Source organism: Tenrec ecaudatus, chromosome 18 (genome assembly GCF_050624435.1).
Source record: "Tenrec ecaudatus isolate mTenEca1 chromosome 18, mTenEca1.hap1, whole genome shotgun sequence".
NCBI lineage: Eukaryota > Metazoa > Chordata > Mammalia > Afrosoricida > Tenrecidae > Tenrec > Tenrec ecaudatus.
The window spans coordinates 2,848,387-2,871,372 of NC_134547.1; the positions used below are offsets into that span (position 1 = coordinate 2,848,387).

The window sequence follows — 22,986 nt, forward strand, 5'->3', positions numbered from 1 at the left end:
CAGGGGGCTAGACTGAGACAGGACCGTGGGAAGAGGAGAGGGACAGATAGAGAGACTCATAAAAGGAAGTCGAGACAGACAGCCAGGGACCCAGAGAGAGAGGGACAGAGAGAAGGGGACACAGGAACCCAGAGAGGGGAACAGAGATCCAAACAGAGGGGCAGAGACCCAGAGAGAGAAGGGAACAGAGACTTAGAAAGAGAGGGGGACAGGGACCCAGAGAGAGAAGGGGGAATAAGACCAGAGAGAGGGGGGCAGGGACCCAGAGAGAAAGGGGGACAGGACCCAGAGAGAGAGGGGGACAGGGACCCAGTAAACCAGGGGGAGGGCGGGAAGAAGGCCAGAGAGAAGGGGAATGGAGCGAGCAGGGGAGAACTAAGTAGGGAGAGACCATCACAGGGAGACAGGAGGAGGAGAGGCGTGCAGAGAGGGGGAAGCCCGGGGGAAGAGAGCCCAGGCTGGTCAGAGCAGACGCATCCAGAGGGAGACGCCCAGGGACGGCCAGGCCTTGCTTGGGTCAGCCCGAGCGGCTGGGAACGCAAGGTGGTCAAAGGTGTGCAGCGGGGCTCGGGGAGGCTGGTTGCTTTCTGGGGAGCCCAGACGATGGGTTCCTGTCCAGGTGGCCCTGAGATGGAGCTCAGGGACCCCAAGAGCCCTGAGGAAGGGGACGCAGAGGTGAGAGGTGGGAGACCAGGCGGGCAGGCAGGGGCAGAGGGACACAAAGCCAGGAGCGAAAAGATGGAGGGGTGAGGGGTGAGGAGACCCAGGCCTTGAACCACAGACCCTAGGAGACTGAAGCAAGACAGAAGCCCTTGGAGAAGGGGACCCGGGTCCAGAGAACGAGGGACACGGAGGCGTGGGCCCCGCTGGGGCTGGGGGCTCTGGGTAGCTCAGGGAGATGAGATTGGGCGGGTCCCTGACACAATAACAGGTGTCCCCACGGCCTGGTGACTCACTGTGACTCATCAGCCTCTCTGGAGACAGTGACCCCTCCTGCCCTGCCCCATCTGAGCCCCAGCAAGGACCACCCTCTCCCCCCTCCACTTTGGTCCCCTCTGCAGTGCCATGACTCACCCCTCTCTCTCTCCCCACCCCCATGCTGCCCGTCCCCCCAGGAGGACACAGCCACGACTCTCCGGCGCTTTGTGGAGCTGACGGCGTCCAGGGTGACTCTGGTGCGGAGTCTCCGGGTCCAGTACCGCCTCATCCACAAGCTCGGCTCTGGCTCCTATGGCCGCGTGCTCCTCGCCCGGCCTCGTCGAGGCGGTGAGTTAAGCCACCTTGGGCTGAACTGTCCCCAAGAGAGCTGAGGGACGAGGGTCCCCACCCCTGCTTAGAGCCCTCAGAAAGCTAAGATCCTGCTGGCCTTCAGTGTAACAGATTGACCTGTAGAGAGAGTGAGGGGCTGGCCAAGGCCACTCAGAAGCCAGGCAGTAGCAGACCTTGAGTTTGAATCCCCACCACCGTGTCCCCCACTGGAGGCTCAGGGAGGGTAAAGCAAAGCCACACAGGGGGTGCGTGAGTGGAGGAGGCAGGGGGACAGACACATACCTCCCACCTGGACAGACAGGAGCCCTAGGGAGATCAGGGACCCCTCCCCAGGCCCCGCCCCTGCCCCCTTTCAAGACCCAGAGAGCGCTTGGGCAGCTGGTCTGAAGACCCTTGGCCATCCATGCCCCGGCTCTGTCCCCAACAGGTCCCCTGGTGGCTCTGAAGCTTCTTCGTAGGGACTCTGTCTTGAGGGACACCTTCCTGAGAGAGTTCTGTGTGGGCCGCTGCGTCTCCTCACACCCAGGCCTGCTCCAGACCCTGGCGGGGCCCCTGCAGACCCCCCAGTATTTTGCCTTTGCCCAGGAGTATGCACCCTGTGGAGACCTCAGTGGGATGCTCCAGGAACAGGTGAGGCGGGCTGGGGGTGGACATGATGGTTGGGACCGCTCATCTCGGTTACAATGCTTGTCCTGAACACTGCTTCTGTCTCCAACCCCGACCCGTCCACCCTGAGCCCCAGCTGTCCTCCCGAGTCCCACTCCTAACTTCCACACCTGACCCCAACACAGAAGCCACTGGAGTGGGACATAGGTGGGGAGTGGCTGGGCTGGGCGTGGATTAAAAGGGGGATGAGGTTGGGTTTGGGGGTGTGGGTGTGGACAGAGTTGGGTGGGCTGTTTTGGAGGTAGCTTGTAGGGGCGAGGGGTAAAGAGGAGAGCTTGGAGCAGTGATGTAGAGCAGAGGCGGGTGGAGGTATGCAAGTAAACTGAGTTGGAGAGCAGGCTGGGACTGAATGGGACAAGATTCTAGTTGGAGTTGAGTTTGAAGATTAAGTGGGGCATCATTAGGAATGGACTTTGTATTTGAAATAGAGTTGGGGATAAATGGAAGGAAGGGGTGGGTGGGTGGAAGGGTAGATGGAAGGATGGATGGATGGATGGATGGATGGAAGGAAGGATGGATGGTGAATGAATTGATGAGGGGCTAAGGGATGGAAGGATGGATGGATATAAAGAAGATCCTATTAGAATAGGAACAGTGGTGGATGGGTAAAAACCTGGATGATTGAAGGACGGATGAATATTGATACAAGGGAGGACAAATGGATGGATGGGAGGAAAGCTGAGCTAGAGAGAAGGAAGGAAGGGTGAGTGTACGGGTGTTAGATCCCTGGATTGCTGACTAGATGTGGAGTAGCTTGTCCGGTGGGTGCCTGGATTGATGGTGGGTGGCTGTCTGTCAGGCTAGCAGGATGGATCCATTGGTCAATAGGCTGAGGGCGAAACCGGGGAGTTTCAGAACAGGGTCTATAGAGTTAAAGGTGCAATCTAGGTAAGTTAGGGACTCAGGCGAGGGGGAAGCATGGGATTTGGGTTTTCACTGACGAAGGTCTGGTTGGTCAGCTTGGAGGAAGATGAGTCAGTGGTTGGTTTAAGGCATGAAAGAAATAATTCATAAATTATCAAGGGATCACGAGGGAGGGAGAGCAAATGAGCTGATGCCCAGGGCTCAAGTAGACAGAAAATGTTTTGAGAATGATGATGGCAACCTAGGTGTAAATGTGCTTGACACGATGGATGGATGGATGGATGGATGGATGGTGATAAGAGTTGTAAGAGCCCCAGTAAAATGATCAAGAAAAAAAGAAGAACGATTCGGAGTGGTTTGAGTAGTCAAGTCAGGAGAGGGTTGAGGGGAACAGTAAGAGGCCTCTGGTTACGGCACTGGGGTTCGGGTTGGGAAACCATCGGGGAGTGGGCCTGAGGGGGCAGAGACGAGGATGCAGGTTGGAGTTTGGGATGGTCTGGACGTCTAGGGGAGTAGCCACTGCTCTGGGTTCTGGATTAAAAGACCCCAGGCTACCACACGTAGGGGCTTGGGGGAAGTGGCGCCTCTCTGGTGGCCACCTGGCCATCACCATCTCTCCCTGGTCCCAGGGTCTCCCGGAGCTGCTGGTGAAGCGAGTGGTGGCCCAGCTGGCTGAAGCCCTGGACTTCCTCCACGGCCGGGGGCTGGTGCACGCAGATGTGAAGCCGGACAACGTCTTGGTTTTCGATCCCCTCTGCGGTCGCGTGGCCCTGGGTGATCTGGGTCTGACCCGGCCGGAGGGAAGCCCGACCCCTGCCCCGCCGGGCCCACTGCCCTCTGCACCTCCCGAGCTGTGTCTTCTCCTGCCGCCTGACACCCTGCCCCTGAGCCCAGCCCTGGACTCCTGGGGGCTGGGTGTGCTTCTCTTCTGTGCTGCCACTGCCTCTTTCCCGTGGGATGTGGCGCTGGCTCCTGACCCTGAGTTCGAGGCCTTTGCTGGCTGGCTGACCACCAGGCCCCAGCCACCTCGACCACCGACCCCCTGGGACCAGTTTGCACCCCCAGCCCTCCAGTTGCTCCAGGGGCTCCTGGACTTGGACCCCGAGACAAGGAGCCCCCCACTAACTGTCCTGGACTTCCTGGGTGATGACTGGGGGCTGCGGGGGGACAGAGAGGGGCCTGGGAGCCTGGGGATTCTGTCCAGTGAGGATGGGGACAAGGAGGAGGGGGGCTCCAGCTTGGAGGAGTGGACAGATGAGGAAGACAGCAAAGATGATGGGAGGAAGGGGACAGATGGGGGAGCTCCCTGATCAGGGGACGGCGACAGGTGGCCGGAGTCTGGGCCAAAGTCCCCTCCCCGACCCCACGGCCACCTGGATGAGAGACAGCTGCTCAGGGAGCACAGAGGGGACACAGTGGACTGGGTGCTGACTGAGGATGAGAGTCTTGACCTTCAGCCCCTCTTCCTTCAGACCTCAGAGTTCCTCCACCCCTCCCGCCCTCTCCCAGTCTCTTCCTCCTCCTCCTTCAAGGGCCCATCCTTGTCTCTCATCCCTGGCTGCATCTTCTGGAAAGGAGGCTGCTTCCCCCAAGGATGAGTCTGGGTTCTCTGGGGACGTGGGGACAGCTTATGGTGACTTTCTGATGGGATCGCGCTTCTCCTCTGCGACCCCGAGAGGCTCCCTGCGTCTAGGGCTTCAACGCGGAGCTTTCAGGTGTCGACACCAAGCAGACCCCACGGCCCTCCTGCGAGGGTCACACATCCTTTCTGGATCTCTGTTTGCACACACAAACACAAACACAAACACTTTCCAGCCAACATACAGTCATATGTACTATACCCACCACTGGGACCTCTAGTGGAGCAATGATTAAGGGATAGCTGTTAACCAGAAGATTTGTGGCTTGAATCCACTGAGAGAGAGAGCAACAGACAGACAGACAGACGCCTGGCCATCCCAAAAGATGGAAACCCAATGGGGGAGCTCTATTCTGCCACACCGCATTACTAAGAGTGGGGATCCTGACCCAATGGCTCCAGAGACCACCAGCACCAGACTACACCCCCTGCCCACGACACGGGCACCTCCTCCAAGCTTCACGGGTACAGGGCTTGGGAGTCTCCACGACATTCTCTGTCCTTCTCAGGGATGTGACTCTCAAGGGGTTGTGTCTCTGCTCTCTTGCCTGGCTCTCAGGCTGCCCTTCGTTCTAACTTCCAGCACCTTCTACAGAGCATCCTGTTCAGCCTCCCGCTGGGCACTGAGCACCGTGGTGTGGGGACGGAGCGGGTTCTGGTGGAGTCCATGAGCTGGCGTGGCCTTCAGGACTATGCACAAGGACCCTGGCCCTTCGGGAAAGCACTGTCTCAGGCTTGGGCTGGTTCAAGTCCTTGGGGCCAGGGCTAAGCAGGCCGGTTTTGTGTTCCCGAATCCCAAACACGGGACTGGATAGTGTGGGTTTTCATAGATTTTTTTTTTAGGTCAGAGAAGAGGGAATTTGCACCCCTCCAGCACCTCCCCTGGCTGCTGAATGGTAAAGTAGAAGGCAGAGTTGACACCATGGGCTGACACTGGCTGCAACAGTGGGTTCGCGCACAGAACAACGGTGAGGGTGGGGCCTACCGGACAGTGTTTCATTCTCTTGTGCACGGGGTCACAGAGAGCCAGAACCGACACAATGGATCTTAGCCACAGCCACACCCCCCGAAACTACTGTACAGTGGTCTTTAAGCCTTAAACCCTAAATATCCCCCCCCCAAATAGTTTGGCTTTAACAAGCATAAAGACCATCTGCCTCAAGCACTGTGTCCTTGTGATATCTGTCTCGGCCAAAACCAAACTGAACTCACTGCCGTTGAGTCAATTCCAACTCACAGCGACTGCAGAGGACAGAATGCAATTGCCCCCAGAGTTTCCTGAGGCTGCAGCTCTGTACCGGAGGAGACCGCCTCATCTCTCTCCCACAGAGCGGCTGGTGGTTTCCATGGCTGGTGGTTTCAAATAACCTTGTGGTTAGACACCCACTGCACCAGCACAACCACTGCACGCCCCCTCTGACAGACAGACGTAGGGAGAGGTCTCCTTCTCAATAAAAAACTCAACGAAAGAAAATGTATCTACCGCTGTCGCCATCTGATTAGAAACCCTAGGGGGGAGTGTGGTCAGCCTCGAGGGAGGAGGGAGACCGCGCCATCTGGGCGACCTCAGCTTGGTCTCCCCATTCGGAGCACCAACAAAGCCCATGACTCATGGTGACCTTGTATGACACCCTGGTGCCCTCTAGTGACGTGGCAGGGCGGGAGGTGCCCCTTAGGGTTTTCCCGGAGGCAGTGTTTGCTGCAGGTGCCTTGGTGGTGCAGCAGTTTAAGCGTGGGGCTGCTTAAACCCAAAGGTCAGTGGCAAGGACACGTCAGCCAATCCACTGGAGAGAGAGATGACGGGCTGGCTCCCTTTGAAAATGAACAGCCTCCAGAAGCCCCGTGGGGCAGCTCTGCATGGAACTGGGTTTGTGCTTGTGTGGCTTGAAGCTTTACAGAGGCAGATAGCCAGACCTTTCTTCCAGGGTACCTTTCTTCCAGACCTTTCTTCAAATATCCATGCCACCATGGGACCTGGGTTGAGCACAGCTCCTCTGGATAGTTTATTGTGATGCTTATTTCTCTCTCCACCCTGGGTCCTGATGCCCAGGCCCAAGAGTCCCAGTCCCTAGCCCCTCCTCCCTCAGACACACAGGGTCCCTCTCTCCCCAGTTGCTCCACCACCTGCTCCCGGCCTCCCGGGTCCTGCCCTTCAGGGTGGACATGTGAGGTCATCTCTCACTACATCGTTCTGGAATTCCACTATCTCATTCTTTCCCCAAACAAGACCCCAGTGTCCAGTCCCCCAGGAACATCTCTGCAAACACATGTGCTGTCCCTGTCACCGGGGCACTGATGGGGGGCAGCTGGGATGGGGTCAGTTGAGGAACAGCTTAGAGAAATGAGTTCATCCTGCACAGTGGTCTGGACGCCGGGGTCTGAGGGAGGAGGGGCTGGGGGTCAGGATTCTGTGGTTTGAGGGAGGAGGAGTTGTGGGGGCATGAATCCTGGGTCTGAGGGAGGAGACATTGTGGGTCAGGACTACTGGGTCTGAAGGAGGGGCTGGAGGTGGGAGGAGGGAGCGGAAAGGATTCAGTCTGAGAGAGGAGAGGGCTGAGAGAGCACGACAGGGTCTGTGGGCAGAGGGCATTGGGGTCAGGAGTCCTGGTCTAAGGGAGGAGGACTTGAGGTACGAGGGGGAGCACTTGGGTGCGGTCATATGCCAGTCCAGTTAGTTCTGGGAGTCAACACACGATGTCGCTCTGTCCCCAGTGGGGGGAAGGGGCGGGGCTGGGGGAGTGGCCTCAAGACCCTCTAGGTGGAGGCGGGTCCTGCTCCTGGGCAGCCTCTGCTGGCATGGGCCCTAAGGGCCCGGCACTTGCCACTGCAGGCAGCCGAAGGGTCAGGAAACCCGGGAGAAGGTGAAGCCTGGAGGTCTGATTTGGGTCAGGAGGAGGGCAAAGGTGCCAGGGCCTGAGGCAGGCAGTGTCTGGGGATGGAAATGGCCAGTGTGCCTCAGGGGAGTGGGTTGGACCGTGGGCTACAACTGGGGGAGCGTTAGGAAAAGGGAGGTTTGGTTCCTGAGTCCTGTGAGTGGCAGAGGGTTCCATAGAGGGTGGGGCTGGGGGCTCACACTATTGAAGTCCTGAGGGCTGCTGGGGTGGGATCCTGGGCCTGGGTTTGAAGGAGGAGGGACTGAGAGCCTGGACTCCTGGTCTGGGAGAGGAGGGGCTGGGGGGTCAGGGTTCCTGGTCTGAGGGAAGAGGGTTGGGAGTCAGAACTCCTGGTCTGAGGGAGGAGAGATGGTGCCAGGACTCCTGGTCTGAGAGAGGAGGAGGAGGGCTGGGGGTCAGGACTCCTGGTCTGAGGGAGGAGGGCTGGAGGTCAGGACTCCTGGACCTGAAGGAGGAAGGGTTGGGGGTCTGGACTCCTGGTCTGAGGGAGGAGGAGGAGGGCTGGGGGTCAGGACTCCTGGACCTGAAGGAGGAAGGGCTGGGGCTGGGAGAGTGATTGGTGGCAAGTTCAAGCTCCTCACAGAACCCCTGTGTCCTCTCTGTGGAAGGGGTAGCCCCACCCTTCGCAGGCCCTGGGGGCAGAGAGCACCTGTTTGCTCTCAGGAGGCAGAAGTGACTCTTCCAGCCCAGTGTCCTTAGTCTGTTTGCTTTGGAAACGAGTTGGGGGTGTCTCGAATGATCTAGTTCATCTTTCACCCTCAGGCCATTGAGTGGCACAGGGATGTGGGGGCAGGGTCGAGGGATGTGTGACCTCAGGAGTGACCTCACCTCACATCAGCACCTGGTGTCCATATACTCATCAGAGCCCTCACATGAAGAGGGAGACTGAATCACAGTCATGCCCGGTCCCCGACACTCAGGTTCCTCAGATTCAGGAGTCCAGACCCCAGTGCTGCCTCCCTCAGACAAAGGAGTTCAGGCCCCCTCCCCAGCCCATTCCTAAATGGGAACCCAGGAGACTGGGGACCCAGCTCTTTCTTCCCCAAAGGGCCTGGGTGCTGAATTCTCCAGTCTTTTCATACCCCCAGGCCCAGAAATGCAACTCCACACTTGCCTCTGCTCTGAGAAATTCAGGAATTGAATCTCAGCCTCCAGCTCCCCAAAGATCCCTAGAGCCCAGAACCCAATCCCCTCCTCCCTCTTCCCCAGATGTCCAGCCGGTCCTCCTCGAACACTACGCCCCGCAGACAACACTGTCACCCCCGCTGTGTCTGTCTCTGCAGCGATGCCCGGTAAACAGTCCCAAGACGCACAAGTGGACATGGGGGCCACCGCGGACGGGGCTCCGGAGGCACTGGGGAGCCTCACAGAGGAAGAGCTTCGGCAAGGCCAGGAGGCCGCACTGGCGCTGGAGGACATGATGGCACTGAGTGCCCAGACCCTCGTCCAGGCCGAAGTGGACGAACTGTACCAGGGGGTGCGTCCCCTAGGCCAGGGCCGCTTTGGTCGGGTCCTGCTGGTCACTCACCGCCAGAAAGGTACGGGGGGCCTGGGGGCATAGAGGCGATGTAGGAGTCTCTTCATTATCTTGTGCAGCGCTCTGACTGAAGCACCTTTATTCTCCCTCTGCTCCGGAGGTTAGAACTCTCATTTCAGCCTGTCCGCTCTAGGGCAAGGTTCTCTTTCTCTCTGTGTGTTGGTTCCGTGTAGGAAGAAGGTCCTTGATTCCTTTCAGCCTTCCTTGGAGTTCTCAGCTCCTGGATCCTGGTTTTTCTTTCTTCCTGCCACCGAGGTCCCACCAATCTCAAGAGCGGTGGATTCAAGGTGCAGCCTAATACCCTGCAGTGAACTCACTCTCTAACCTCAATTGATTTTCGGTCAAACCAAGGACCAGGGGAACAATCCCACCAGTGAGGTACAGCACACCTTAGAATAACCAGCTCCGTAGGATCAAGGAGCAGCACTGACCCACAGGCAAAGTTCCGAGGAGTTAGAGAAGGAGGGGGAATAAAATAGAAAACACAGGGAGGAAGTGGGGTAAGTGACAGGGCATTGAGGGGTTGCAGTGGTGGGGTAAAACAGAATGGGTATAAATTGTTTAGTGTAGGGGTGTCAAACTGGCGGCCCAAGGGCTGCATGCGCCCCCCCCCCAGGTAATTTTTTGTGGCCCACAATGCTCTGAAATAAAATGTTATGAGGGAATTGTGTGTATACTATTGCCCCATCTCCCCTAAGCGCAATTTTCTTCATAAGTTTTTCTTCTATTTTCATTTTATTTCAGAGTATTGTGGGCCACAGTTTGACACCCCTGGTTTAGTGTAACACTGAGGATCAGCTCTGTAAACCTTCACCTAATTCACAATGAAAGAAAAGACAACCTAATCCCGTGGAATATATCTGCCTCATGATCCTGACTCTGCCAGCATAACCCACTGTACAGTCTTGGAAGCCATAGAGCAGTTCTGTCCTGTCCGGCAAGGTTGCTAGGAGTTGAAATCAAGTCTGCAGCAGTGGGTTATGCTGTTCATGAGCCAGCGCTGTGGGGTAAGCATTGGGCTGCTAACCGCAAGGTCGGTGGTTCAAACCCGCTTGCCGTTCTCCAGGAGACATGAGGCTATCTGTTCCCATAAAGATGAACCGTCTCAGAAACCCTCTGCAGGGTTGCCATGGGTCAGGATTGATCTGATGGCGGTGTGGCGCTTCTTCTTTTGTTTTGGTTAATCTTCAGGAAAGCAGACTACTTCATCTTTCCCGCTCTGAATGAGTGGTGAGTTTATGCTAATGACCTTTGGGTTAGTAGCCACCAGGGCTCCCTCATTAACCATCGGGGAGGTTTGGGTTGAATAACACGAGATAATTACATCAGCTCACGAAACAGAAGATAGTTACATCATGCTGAGAACTGTAGCCTGACACCTGTTTTGGGGGAAAGCCAACTCAGCCCTTGCGAAGTACCTGGAAGGAAGAAAGACGCTAGCAAATGCGGGCCATCTGGTCAACTACTCACTCCGTACGGTGTGATGGGGGGGGGGGGGGGAAGGGAGGGAGGAAGGGGGCGGATACTCAATTGACCTCTCCACGGACCCTCAGCTTTCCCCTTACAAACTCCGCGGATTCCTAAGCTGGAGGCACTTGGTCTGAGTCCTTCCCGGCTGTGCTAGTTGCTGGGGGCATCACCGAGCACGACAACAGTCCCTGTCCTCACAAATGCTTACTCCGTGTTCCGGAAGCAGTCCTCACGCAGTTCCCTTATCACGTGGCCCTCTCACAGCCCTTGCGTAATCCTCACGCAGTCAGCCCCGCGTCATGGTCCTCACGCGGTCCTCGCCTCACGCGGTCCTCACCTCACGGAGCCCTCACCTCACGCGGTCCTCACCTCACGCGGTCCTCACCTCACGCAGGGATGCTCACGCAGGGATGCTCACGCAGGGATGCTCACGCAGGGATGCTCACGCAGGGATGCTCACGCAGGGATGCTCACGCAGGGATGCTCACGCAGCCCTCTTAAAGAGTCCTCACTAGTGCTCATGCGGTTGTCACGCAATCTTACTTATGAAGTTGTCACCAGCTGTTCTCACAGTCTCACGTAGCCTTCACGCAGCCCCCGCGCACACGCAGCCCCCACGCACACGCAGCCCCCACGCAACGCAGCCCCACGCACACGCAGCCCTCATGCAGCCCCCCCGCCGCGCAGACGCAGCCCCACGCAGACGCAGCCCTCACGCAGCCCCCCCCACGCAGACGCAGCCCCACGCAGACGCAGCCCTCACGCAGCCCCCCCACGCAGACACAGCCCTCACGTAGCCCCCCCGCCGCGCAGACGCAGACCTCACGCAGCCCCCCCGCGCAGACGCAGCCCCACGCACACGCAGCCCCCACGCAGCCCCCCCGCGCAGACGCAGCCCCTCCGTGCAGACGCGGCCCCCCTCTCATAGCCCTCACACAGTTGTCCTCTCGAGCAGATCGCATCCAAAAGTATGCCTTTAAAAGTTAGTAGCTACTACAGAGAAAAGAAAGCAAATATAAGTACCCTTGTTTTGTCAAACATTATGTGCATTTTAAGTAGAAAATGACATTGTTTTTAAAAAGATTTGGCTAAAATTTTAAATATTGGAGTTTCTCTACAAGTTTAGTAGTTAAGAATTTATGGGGAAAAGAATCTATGCAACAGGCTCCTTTTGTCCAAATCCTTTTTTTTTTTCTTCACAATCTGCTAATCCTTTTGAACATTTGCTTTGCCTCTTGCCGTATTTCCCAAGGATCACCTACAAGGAAAAAATATCAATATTACAAAATTATGAAAGAGTCTTTCTAAAGACCGCACTTACTCTTTCCCCCTGGAGGTGTGAATGGGAGATAATGTGTCCATGGCATCATAACAGAGTCCTTGAACTTGGGTAGAAAAAAATAACATCACAAACAGGTTCAAGTTCATGAACCAAAAGAAGAGCCCCCGATTCGGAGGTCACCTTAGGGATTATTCTGGTTGATGGCGCCCACCAGACACTGAATAAGGTTGTGTGTGCGCCCTGCCAGCTCCTCCTGCGCCGTAGGCATCACTGACTGGATGGCTTCTGAGAACCCAGTTTCAGAGAGATTCGAGGCCCAAACGCCATGTCAGCAGGCTCATGCCTTCTCTGGAGGGATGATGGGTCTTCTCACTCTCAGCTGCCCTGGTTTGCAGCTGCTAACTCCCTCTGTTATCGCATGGCCATCTTCCTTCTGTCTGTCTCTTGGTCTCTTTTATAAGGATGCCACTCAGAGCGGACGAGGACCCTCTTTATGCCAGTCCTGGTGCTAGGTGCCACGGAGTCAATCCCGGCACTTAGGGACCTTCCTTGACAAATTACAATTGCCCTTTAGCCGGAACAACCATACCTTGTTTCACTGCAATTTGCATATACTGCAGCCTTTGTTTGGTTTGGTTTTTACAAAGAGGAGGTGTGTGGCAATCCCACGTTTTAAAGTTTTATTGGCATGTAATTCACATGACAAGTCAATCATAGAATTGTACACTCATGACCACAGTTGGTTTTAGAACATTTTCTTTTTTCTCGTACCCATACTTCCCCATTTCCCATCAACCTCCTCACCATCCCCAAGAAATCATTCATCCAGGTAATGTCGTTACAGATTTACCTATCCTGGATTTCACATACGGAGAAGCAGACCAAACAAAACAGACAAAACCCAGTAACAATAACAGAGGAAAACAGAGGAAAACCCCACCCACTAAAATGAAAGCTTATACTACTAAAAAGTAGAACAAATTAAAAGTGAGTCAAAAGGGAGATCCGAGGATTAGGCATTCAATTTAGGTTCTGATACCATTCCCTTGGATTTGGGTCGCATTATTTACAATCCTAGGCTCACACAGGCTGGTGCGCTTCTTCCTTGTGTAAATAGTTGACAATCACTTAGATGACTGCCTGTAGCAACCCGTTATGAGCAAGTCTACGGCCACCATTTTCCCACCAGCACCAGCTCACTTCGGGTCTGTGTAGCACATGCATTCATTCTCAACAATATCTCAAACATTTCCATCGCGCTGCTAACACCCCATAGACTAGGAGAGTGGAAGGTAACTGCTATAGGCACCTGGAAACAAACCAACAAATGCACGTGACTTGCTTTATTGTGATCCCCCCTCCCCCCTTTACACTGCTGTGGCCTGGAGTCAAACTTGTAATTGGTTCCCCTTTTCTACCCCACCTTCCCTCCACCCTCCAGGTATCGCCACTCTCACCACTGGTCCTGAAGAGGTCATCTGTCTTGGATTCCCTGGGTTTCCAGTTCTTATATGTACCAATGCACATCCTTTTGTCTAGCCAGATTTGTAAGGTAGAATTGGGATCATGATAGTGGGGGTAGGAAGCATTTAAGAACTAGAGGAAAGTTGTATGTTTCATTGTTGCTACCCTGCATTCTGACTGGCTCATCTCCCTGCTACCCTTCAGTAAGGGGATGTCAAGTTGCCTACAGATGGACCTTGAGTCTCCACTTACCCTCATTTACAACGATATGATTTTTTGTTCTTTGATGCTTGATACCTGATCCCTTCGACACCTCATGGTCACACAGGCTGGTGTGCTTCTTCCATGTGGGCTTTGTTGCTTCTGGGCTAGATGGCCGCTTGTTTATCTTCAAACCTTTAAGACCCCAGCCCCAGACACTATATCTTTTGATAGCTGAGCACCATCAGTTTTCTTCACCACATTTACTTATGCACACATTTGTTTTCAGTGATCATATTGGGAAGGTGGGCACCCATTGATATGATTTTTTTGCTCCTTGATGTCTGATACCTGGTCCCTTCTACACCTTGTGGTCACACAGGCTGGTGTGCTTCTTCCATGTGGGCTTTGATGCTTCTGAGCTAGATGGCTGCTTGTTTACCTGAAAGCCTTTAAGACCCCAGACGCTATATCTTTTGATAGCTGGGCACCATCAGCTTTTCTTCACCACTATTATGCACACATTTGTCTTCGGCGATTGTGTTGGGAAGGTGAGCATCATGGAATGCCAATTTAACAGAACAAAGTGTTCTTGCATTGAGGAAGTACTTGAGTAGAGGTCTAAAAACATTTCTACTTGAGCCCTTGGTATCAGCTCATTCCCCCCCTCCCTCCCACCCTCCTTCCCTCATGAACCCTGGAATATATATATATATATATATATTCATATATTCATATCTTGCACTGACCAATGTCTCCCTTCACCCACTTTTCTGTTATCTGTCATATGTAGATCATTGTGATCAGTTCCCCCTTTCTCCCTCCACCTTCCTCTTTCCCTCCTGGTATCACTACTCTCAATATTGGCCCTGAGGGGTTTATCTGTCCTGGATTCCCTGTCAACCTGCTGATCTTTCAGTTTGCAGCTGTGCACTTTAACCGAGGGGCCCCAGGGCTCCTTCTACTCCAGTATGGTTTCATGTTAAGTAATTAAAATCTCTTAAGATCCTATTTCTAAACAGAGTCACATCCACAGAGACTAGGCATTAGAACCAAGACATTGAATTGGAGGGCAGAGGGGGGTCGGTGCAATTCAACCCACGGATTCCCTCTCCTTTGGTACTTTTTGGTCATGCTTACTCTCATCCTCCAACCTTCTCAGAAACCAGACACAAAAACCTAACTAGGTGTCCTTGAGTCGAAGCCTCTGTGTGCGTGTCGACAACTTGGTGTGTGAAAGCAGACCTCAGAACGATTTCATTCTTGGTTTCAGACCACCACGGTTGAGTGACTGTCCTAAGGTGAGCCACACGAATTGTTTGGTTTCCTGCTGCATCAGAAAGTCATGTTTACATGGCACCATCACCTATGAAAGGACCCCTGGTGGCGCTATGGGTTAGACATTGGGCTGCTCATTGCCACGTCAGCAGTTCAAATTCACCATTGGCTCCAAGGAAGGAAAATGGGACTGTCTGCTCTGGTCAAGATGGCAGACTTGAGATCCCTCCCATAGGGGGACTACGGGTTGCTGGTGACCTCTAGGTCCATTCCAACTGAGGGTGACCCCTTTTGTGTGCAACAGCACTGTGCACCATGGGGTTTTCAGGGCTGTGAACTTTCAGAAGTAGGTCGCCAGGCCTTTCTTCCAGGGCACCTCTGGTAGGTTGGAACCATTAACCTTTCAGCTCATGATCAAGTGCTTAGGGACTCCTGCCTACAGGGATAAGGGTACATGGCTTTGTTAGATCCAATTGATAGCAGTGTGTGTGTGTGTTAGGATTTCAATCTATTTGGGGACCATGGTTTAATCCCTAACACTGGCCCCTGTGGTTCCTTTGTCCTCCCACAGGCACACCCATGGCACTCAAGCAACTTCCGAAGGCCTCCACCTCCCTCCGCAGCTTCCTGTACGAGTTCTGTGTGGGCCTCTCACTGGGCACGCATTCGGCCATCGTGGCTTCCTACGGCATTGGCATCGAGTCGGCCGACTCCTATAGCTTCCTGACGGAGCCCATTCTGCATGGGGACCTCATCGCCTTCATCCAGCCCAAGGTGGGTTGGTTGTACCTCACGGAAGCCCTCCCCGTCGGGTGGAACAAACGGTGTGTGCTTGACTACTTGGGCCAGAGGTTCAAGCCCAGCCCACGGGTGCCATGGAAGAAAGGCTTGGTGACTCGTATCCGTGAAAGTTCCCATCACCACCGGGTCGCTTTGTTCTCAGAGAGACCCCCGTGGGACAGAGTAGAACTGTTGCACAAGGTTTCGATTTCCAAGGTGGCCATCTTTACAGAGCTCTCCCGAGGAGCAGCGGGTGATTGGAACCACCAATGTTTTAGTTAGCAGTGGGACACTTGGTCATCTCAGGGGCAACTGTTTATTTATTTTAGAACAGCTTTTATGAGCACAGAATTCACAACTCCTACAATTCAATTGTCCGAGCTCGTTAAGAAGAGTTGTACAATCACCACAATCCACGTGGGTACGATTTACTTATTAATTAATTTATTCATTTTCCTGCCGTGGGCCTCACTTAGACCCTGGAGATGCCTTCCTGGGCCTCAAAGCCCTCACTGAAAACTTGGGTCTCCTTGGAATTCACTGAGTGGGCACTACCTACCTGCTGAGATCAGCAGGGCCTGGTCTAGGAACTTTGGAGTTTATTGGGGTGCATTGGGCCTCAGGTGCCCACTGGGCCCCACTGAGGGGCGTGAGCCTCACAGGATCCCAATAGGTCCCCCCTAGGGTGCACCCACCTGGCTCCACTGAGGAGGGGGAGCTATGCTGGGCCTCAGTTTCCCGCTGAGCTCCTTTGGGGGGACCCTGGGCCTCACTGGCTCCCACTCGGCCCCACTAGGGGGCGCTGGTCCTCACAGGTTCCCATCTGGCGGCCATCCACCCGCTCTCCCTCCGGGGCCTGGGAGAATCCAAGCAGATCCCATCGCAGCCAGTGTCCCAGTGGTGCGCGCACCCCTCCGTCGGCCAGAAGGTTGGCAGTTCGAACTCACTAGCGCCTCCCCGGAGAAGAGGCGGCAGCCTGGTCCCGTGGAGACAGCCTGGGAGACCGTACCGCGTCCCACGGGGGGACGTTCCGAACCAGATCCTGACAGGATCCACTCCAGGGCCGCCGTGGGGGTGGGATCCACCCCGTTCTCCCCTCAGGGATCTCCCGTGGCCTCCTCCTGCAGGTGGGCCTCCCGCAGGCGGCCGCCCAGCGCTGTGCGGGGCAGCTGGCCTCGGCCCTGGGGTACATCCATGCCCGCGGCCTGGTGTACCGGGACCTGAAGCCGGAGAACGTGCTGGTGTGCGACCCCGCCTGCCGGCGCGTCAAGCTGACCGACTTCGGCCACACGCGGCCCCGGGGGACCCTGCTGCGCCTGGCCGGGCCGCCCATCCCCTACACGGCCCCGGAGCTCTGCGCCCCGCCGCCCCGCCCCGAGGGCCTGCCCATCCAGCCGGCCCTGGACGCCTGGGCCCTGGGCGTCCTGCTCTTCTGCCTCCTGACTGGCTACTTCCCCTGGGACCAGCCCCTGGAGGAGGCCGACCCCTTCTACGGGGACTTCCTCAGCTGGCAGGCCTCGGGCGAGCCCCAGGACCGGCCGCAGCCCTGGTTCGGCCTGACGCCCGTGGCTGATGCCCTGCTCTGGGGGCTGCTGGACCCTCGCCCGCGGAAGAGGCAGCCCGTGAGCTCCGTCAAAGGCTACCTGGGCCGGCCCTGGAGAGAGGAGAAAGGGGCTGGGGAGGAGGCGGTGGGCAGGGGAGAGGGGGCTGGAAATGGAGCAGACTGAGGAGGAGATGCCAGTGGGGTCCCACCCTGGCCAAGGCAGGCTTGGGCAGGGGAATGGGTCCCCCATCCTGAGGTCTTCTCTTTTGGTGGCCTTTGATGTCTCCTCTACCAGTTTCTTTCTCTCTTTTTCTTTCTTTCCTTTATTTCTCCTTCCTTCCTTCCTTCCTTCCTTCCTTCCTTCCTTCCTTCCTTCCTTCCTTCCTTCCTTCCTTCCTTCCTCCTTCCTTCCTTTTCTCTGCTATTTTCTCCTGTCTTTCTTAGGCAGGAGAAAGATGAAGCTGTCTGCTACCGTCAAGAGTTACCGTCTGGGAGACCCACAGGGGCAGTTCTACTCTGTCCTGCAGGGTCGCTGTGACTTGGTGGTGCGTTGGGGCTGGGTTCAGCCTTTCTCAGGAGCTCTGGTAGCACTGTGGTTCACCACTCCGCCGCTGCTCACCAACGTAGAGGTCGGTGGTTCTAACGCACCAGCCGCTCTGAGGGAGAAGATGTGGTCAACTTCCATAAAGACTCACAGTCTCGGAAAATCATAGCACGACTCTGTCCCTACAGAGTCCAGTTCCACCCAATGACATCCAACAATCTCCGCGCCTCTCTCCTCGCTGTGCACAAGAGGAGCAGCCAAAGCACGGAATACAGGAAGGGCTCAGACCCACCACCCATTCACCGCCTCCTAGGGATTCCGACCCAGAGACCCCTAGTGCTCCCCAGGCTCTCCATCTCCACGGAAGCCGATTGCCTCTCTGCCTCAAAGAAGCTGATCAATAACAAACAAACAACAACAAAGCCACAGCCATCAGCTGATTCCAGCCCAGAGCATCCAGGCCCAGGGTTTCCGAGCCTGTACATCTGCAGGGGGAGCGGACAGCCTCTTCTTTCTCCCGGGGAGGTGGCTTGCGGTTCTGAAGCGCCAACCTCGTGCTTTCCCAGCCCTGCGCTTTCCCCACGGCACTGCTGGTGGCGCAGCTGTTAAGGTGCTCAGGCACTAGTAGGTTAGCTGTTCAAACCCACCGGTTGTTCCCAGAGGGGAAGAAGACATGGCAGTCACTCCTGTCATACGCACTGCCTTCAAAACCCTTTGGGGACAGTTCTGCTCTGTCCTATTGGGTCACAGTGAGTCAGCATCAACTCATTCGTGGGCAGTGGGTTCTTTTTGTTTTAGTGCTGGTATTTTTTGGAGGGGAGGGTGGTCATTGTCATCTCTATGGGGAGTCCCTGACTGGCAGGGGGCTCTGTTCCGACGTAAGTCAGTTCTGACGTGAGGCAAACGAATGCCTCTCAAGCTTTGACGATGAAGACATCCTCCGATGGCAGGGTTTTGAACAGAAAACCCTAGCCCTGTCCATTGCAAGGTGGCCGTCTGAGAGAGCAAACATCAGCCAAGGAGGTCCTGCAAGATCGCCGTCCGAAGGACTCACAGCGCAATGTGAGAAGCCCGAACTCGGGAAAGCAGACGGCCATTCCAGTACCCCTGAGACTGTCCAAACACCCCTCTCTTGGTCGGTGGGAGCTTCTGAGGGTCTGTTTTTAATGTCTGCTGCCGCAGAACACTTGCACCTGCCCATTCCTATCGCCTGCAATACTCTGGTCTCCTCTCACCTCCTGCAAACCTTTCCTTAAGTCCCCCTCCTCCCCCTTTTCTCAGGTAGCCCACCATTGTACGGCACCCACCTCCGATTCTGTTTTCCCAACTCCCTGTGCTCTGTCTCCTCCCATCTCGCCCCTGCTGTTTGACGCTGCAGGATGCTAAGCTCCTGGAGAACAGGGCTCTTGGTCTTGGTCCCTGATGTGCCCCACAGTATCTGGAAGCATGATGTTCAGTAAATATCCATTCAACCAACACGCACACCTGTTTCTCCTGGTCTCATCTCCGAATGCCTCTAGCTCTTCATCCAGGCACTCTGTGGTGTCATTTCTGCCGGGTTGGTGATGACTGGATGACTGGCTGTCCCTGCCTTGCCAGCACCATTGGGGACCGCGCAGTGTTTCCATCTGCTTCACCCAGGGTCATGATGGGCCAGCCGAAACTGACTCAATGGCATCTTACCACGCATTAACGACAGACCCCACTTGAAAGGGCGGGTGGGCCACTACTCCCACTGCTGTTCCTGAGGGTTTATCTGTCCTGAATTCCATGTGCCCAGAGCTCTTATCTGTACCAATGTATGTTCTCCGGTCTACCCAGATTTGGAAGGTAGAACTGGGTCATGGTAGTGGGAGGGGGGAGAGGAAGCATTCAGGAACTAGAGGGGGGTAGACAGGGAGGGGGGAGGAGGAGAAAGGGGAAACACATCACAAGGTTGGCTATATAGCACCCTTCACCCAAGGGAACGAATAACAGACACATGGGTGAAGGGAGACAATGGACAGTGTAAGATACAAAATAATAATAACAATATATAATTGATCAAGGATTCACGGGGGTGGAAGGGAGGGGAAAAAAGAGGAGCTGATACCAAGGGCTCAAGTGGAAAATGTTTTGGAAACGATGATGACAACCTATGTACAGATATGCTTGATACAATTGATGTGTGGAATGTTATAGGAGCTGAAGAGTCCCCAATAAAATGATTTTTTTAAAAGAAAATATGAGTGGGGATTCTTTATCAATGATGCCAAGAGAAGCCAGGTAAGCCAGGGCTGTCCTTGAAGAAGAATCGGTGCACTTGAATTGGCTGGAAGAGACTTGATGCCTTTGGTGACAGCTGTGGAGGAGACTACTGAAAATAGCCCGGACCGCCAAAAGAACGAACAGGTCTGTCTCGGAAGAAGTACAGCCAGAATGCTCCTTACAGGCAAGAACGGCGAGACTTCATTTTACAATCTGTTATCAGGGGAGACCAGTCCCTGGGAAGGCCATGGCACTTGATCAAGTGGAGGGACGGTGAAAGAGGAAGGCCCTGGATGAGATGGACGGACACAGCGGCTGCATCAATGGGCTCGGGCACAGGAACCACTGTGAGGGGGGATAGCGGACCAGGCAGCGTCTTGTTCTGTTGTGCAAGGGGTCGCTGTTGGTTGGAACTGACTCGGTGACACCTAACAGCAGCAACTAGGCTGGACCTTGGCAAGGTAGCACATGATCTCTGCCCAAAGTGGTTTTCTATCCATGTTCTCCGGCTTCCAGCATCTGTGAGGACTCTTCTCATCCCATATCCTCATCCTTGCACCTTAAGTATTAAAAACAACCACCGGAGATCAAACTAATCTTTCCTGGTATTTTATGGTTTTGTATTGTTGTTTGTACATCTTTATTATGTGAGAGAAAGAGAGAGTCTTTGCCTCCCACTTCACCCACGGGCTCCTCCCCTCTTTGTTCTTCTTCTCTATCTCACCCACTGCATTAGGCAGGGTTGTCCGGAGAAACCAAATCAGTGACACTCATCTATGTGTATGAAAGTACTTTATGCTGATGGTGCCCGGCTATCAAGAGATACAGCATCTGGGGTCTTAAAGGCTTGAAGATAAACAAGCGGCCATCTAGCGAGAAGCAGCAAGCCCACCTGGAAGAAGCACACCAGCCTCTGAGATCATGAGGTGTTGAGATTAGGTATCAGGCATCTAAGACCCCAAAAAATCATACCGATGCGAATGAGGGAGAGGGCAGAGTGGAGACCCAAAGTTCATCAGTAGTCAAATGGACATCCACTTTCAGAAGGGTCACAAGGAAGAGACGAGCCAGGCAGGGTACAGTATAGCACAGATGAAATACACAACTTTCCTCTAGTTCTTTAATGCTTCCTCCCTCACCCCCAACTATCATGACCCCAATTCTACCTTACAAATCTGACTAGACCAGAGCATGTACCCAGGTACAGATAAGAGCTCGCAACACAAGGAATCTAAGATAGATAACCCCCTTGGGACCAATCATGAGAGTAGTGATACCAGGAGAGTAAAGGGAAGGTGGGAGGAAAAAGGGGGAACTGATCACAATGATCTACATATAACCCCCTCCCAGGGGGATGGACAACAGAAAGTGGGTGAAGGGAAGCATTGGTCAGTGTAAGACATGAAAAATAATAATTTATAAATTATCAAGGGTTCATGAGGGAGGGAGGGAGGGAGGTTTGGGGAGGGAGAGGGAAAATGAGCTGATACCAAGAGATCAAGTAGAAAGAAAATGTTTTGAAAATGATGACAAAAGAAAAGAAAATGATGATGGCAACATAGGTACAGATGTGCTTGACACAATGGATGGGATGGTGATAAGAGTTGTATGAGCCCCCAATAAAATGATTTTAAAAATCTATTTACAAAATTACAACAATTACAAACAGAAACATCAAGACAACTTCTCTGGTTCCTGAAGCAAAAGCCAATAAATAGCCTTCTCTTTCAAATAAAGGTTTTTGTCATAAAAAAAGTGCTTTATATCAAGAAGTGATCTTAAATCAAGAAGGCATCTTGGCCCAAACTAATCCAAGTCCATAAGTCTGATGCTAGTCAGAGTCCTCTTTAGGCTCGTGCAACTGCTTAAAGGCGAAGGGGGTATGCAGGAAGACCACAGGCCTGTGGGGTGCAGAGTCTAGTGGATCCACATTGGGAGAAACGTGGTGGGGTGCTGACAACTCAGGGTCTGTGGAGGCAGGCAGGGTCCCAGCAAGCAGGAAGGCAACATGTCAGAGAGAGAGAGAGAGAGAGAGAGAGAGAGAGAGAGAGAGAGAGAGAGAAGGGAATTTCCAGTTTCTTTCACACCCCAAGTGAGGTATCATCAGGCCTGATTGACACTATACCATCCCATTCGAGTTGACCTAAAATCATCTAACCATCACACCCACACCCCCACATTCACTCCTACCTAACTCCCTCCACCATTTTCTTCCACCGGGATGTTGAGCAGCCGAACCTTTTGTACAAAGTTCCTCATTTTGGTTACCTCATGCACAAACCAGAAACGTACAGTTTCACAGTTTAGGAGGTGACAAGTTCAAATCAAGGCACTGCACATGAGGGGAACTCCTTCCTTGTTGGTAGCCCTGGAAGTTTCTTGGCATTCATTGGTTTGTAGATAGTTCCTGACATGATTTCTCCCCCTGTGTGCTGGCATATGTATTTCTGGGTCTAGGAAAGTTTGGAAATTGGATCCATGTTTGTGCGTCTGTGAACCTTGGACCTGTGTGTATGAGAGAGAGAGAGAGGATGAGTGTTTGCATGTCTTTCTGTGTGTGTGGAAACTGGATCCATGTTTGTGCATCTGTGAACCTTGGGCCTGTGAGTGAGAAAGAGCAGGAGGGGGTGTGGAGAGAGCATAAGGGTTTGCATGTCTTTCTGTAGTCTGCGTGTGTGGAAATTGGATCTGTGTTTTCACATTTAGGAGTCTTGGACCTTTGGGCGTCAGGGGCGGGTAGGGAGGACAGGGGAGGAAAGGTCACACAGGCGCTGCAACCAGTCACCACCTGGGCCCCTCTCTCCTTCACACCTGACCCCACCCGCCGCCCAGGGCCCTTCCTGGCAGCCAGTCTGGTCACAAACACTCTCTCTTCCTCTCCAGTGCCCTCCTTGGCTGCCAGCCCAGAGCTAGGCTACAACTCAGGGTTGTATCAGGTGTCAGCCTGTCCCCGGGCCCCCCTCGGTGGCCAGAGGTGTTGATTGAACGGGTACATGTGTGGAGTGACCCCAACGACCCTGTGAACGGAAGTCAAGCCACAGAAGGGACTCCAGCCCATGTTCTCAGACAATCCTGATGGGCTTCCAGAGTAGAGGGTCCTTGGTGTTTAAGGTGATGGGACCTCCTGCCACCTTACCCTTGAAACTGAAATAACACAAGTCATGCAGCCAAGACCGTGTCCCCCCAGAGCTGGAGGCGTCGGTGATGAAGGCGGAACAGGGGAGAGGGGAGATTACACTGGGCAGGGAGGGGGAGGGGGGCTTCCAAGGGTGTTAATTGGTGGCCGCAGCTGAGGACGGATTATCTGG

The 22,986-nt window shown here is 54.4% G+C and overlaps 2 protein-coding genes across 2 annotated transcripts; both read left to right on the forward strand.

The window, feature by feature from the left end:
- Positions 1-630: 630 nt before the first annotated feature.
- On the forward strand, positions 631-4,109 carry SBK3 (SH3 domain binding kinase family member 3). Its single transcript, XM_075537495.1, has 4 exons — positions 631-675; positions 1,116-1,266; positions 1,697-1,899; positions 3,429-4,109. The coding sequence occupies exons 1-4, from the start codon at positions 631-633 to the stop codon at positions 4,107-4,109; spliced, it is 1,080 nt and encodes a 359-aa protein (XP_075393610.1).
- Positions 4,110-8,617: 4,508 nt separating this feature from the next.
- Positions 8,618-17,071, forward strand: SBK2 (SH3 domain binding kinase family member 2). The gene is made up of 3 exons (XM_075537813.1): positions 8,618-8,870; positions 15,136-15,338; positions 16,472-17,071. The coding sequence occupies exons 1-3, from the start codon at positions 8,618-8,620 to the stop codon at positions 17,069-17,071; spliced, it is 1,056 nt and encodes a 351-aa protein (XP_075393928.1).
- The last annotated feature ends 5,915 nt before the right edge of the window (positions 17,072-22,986 follow it).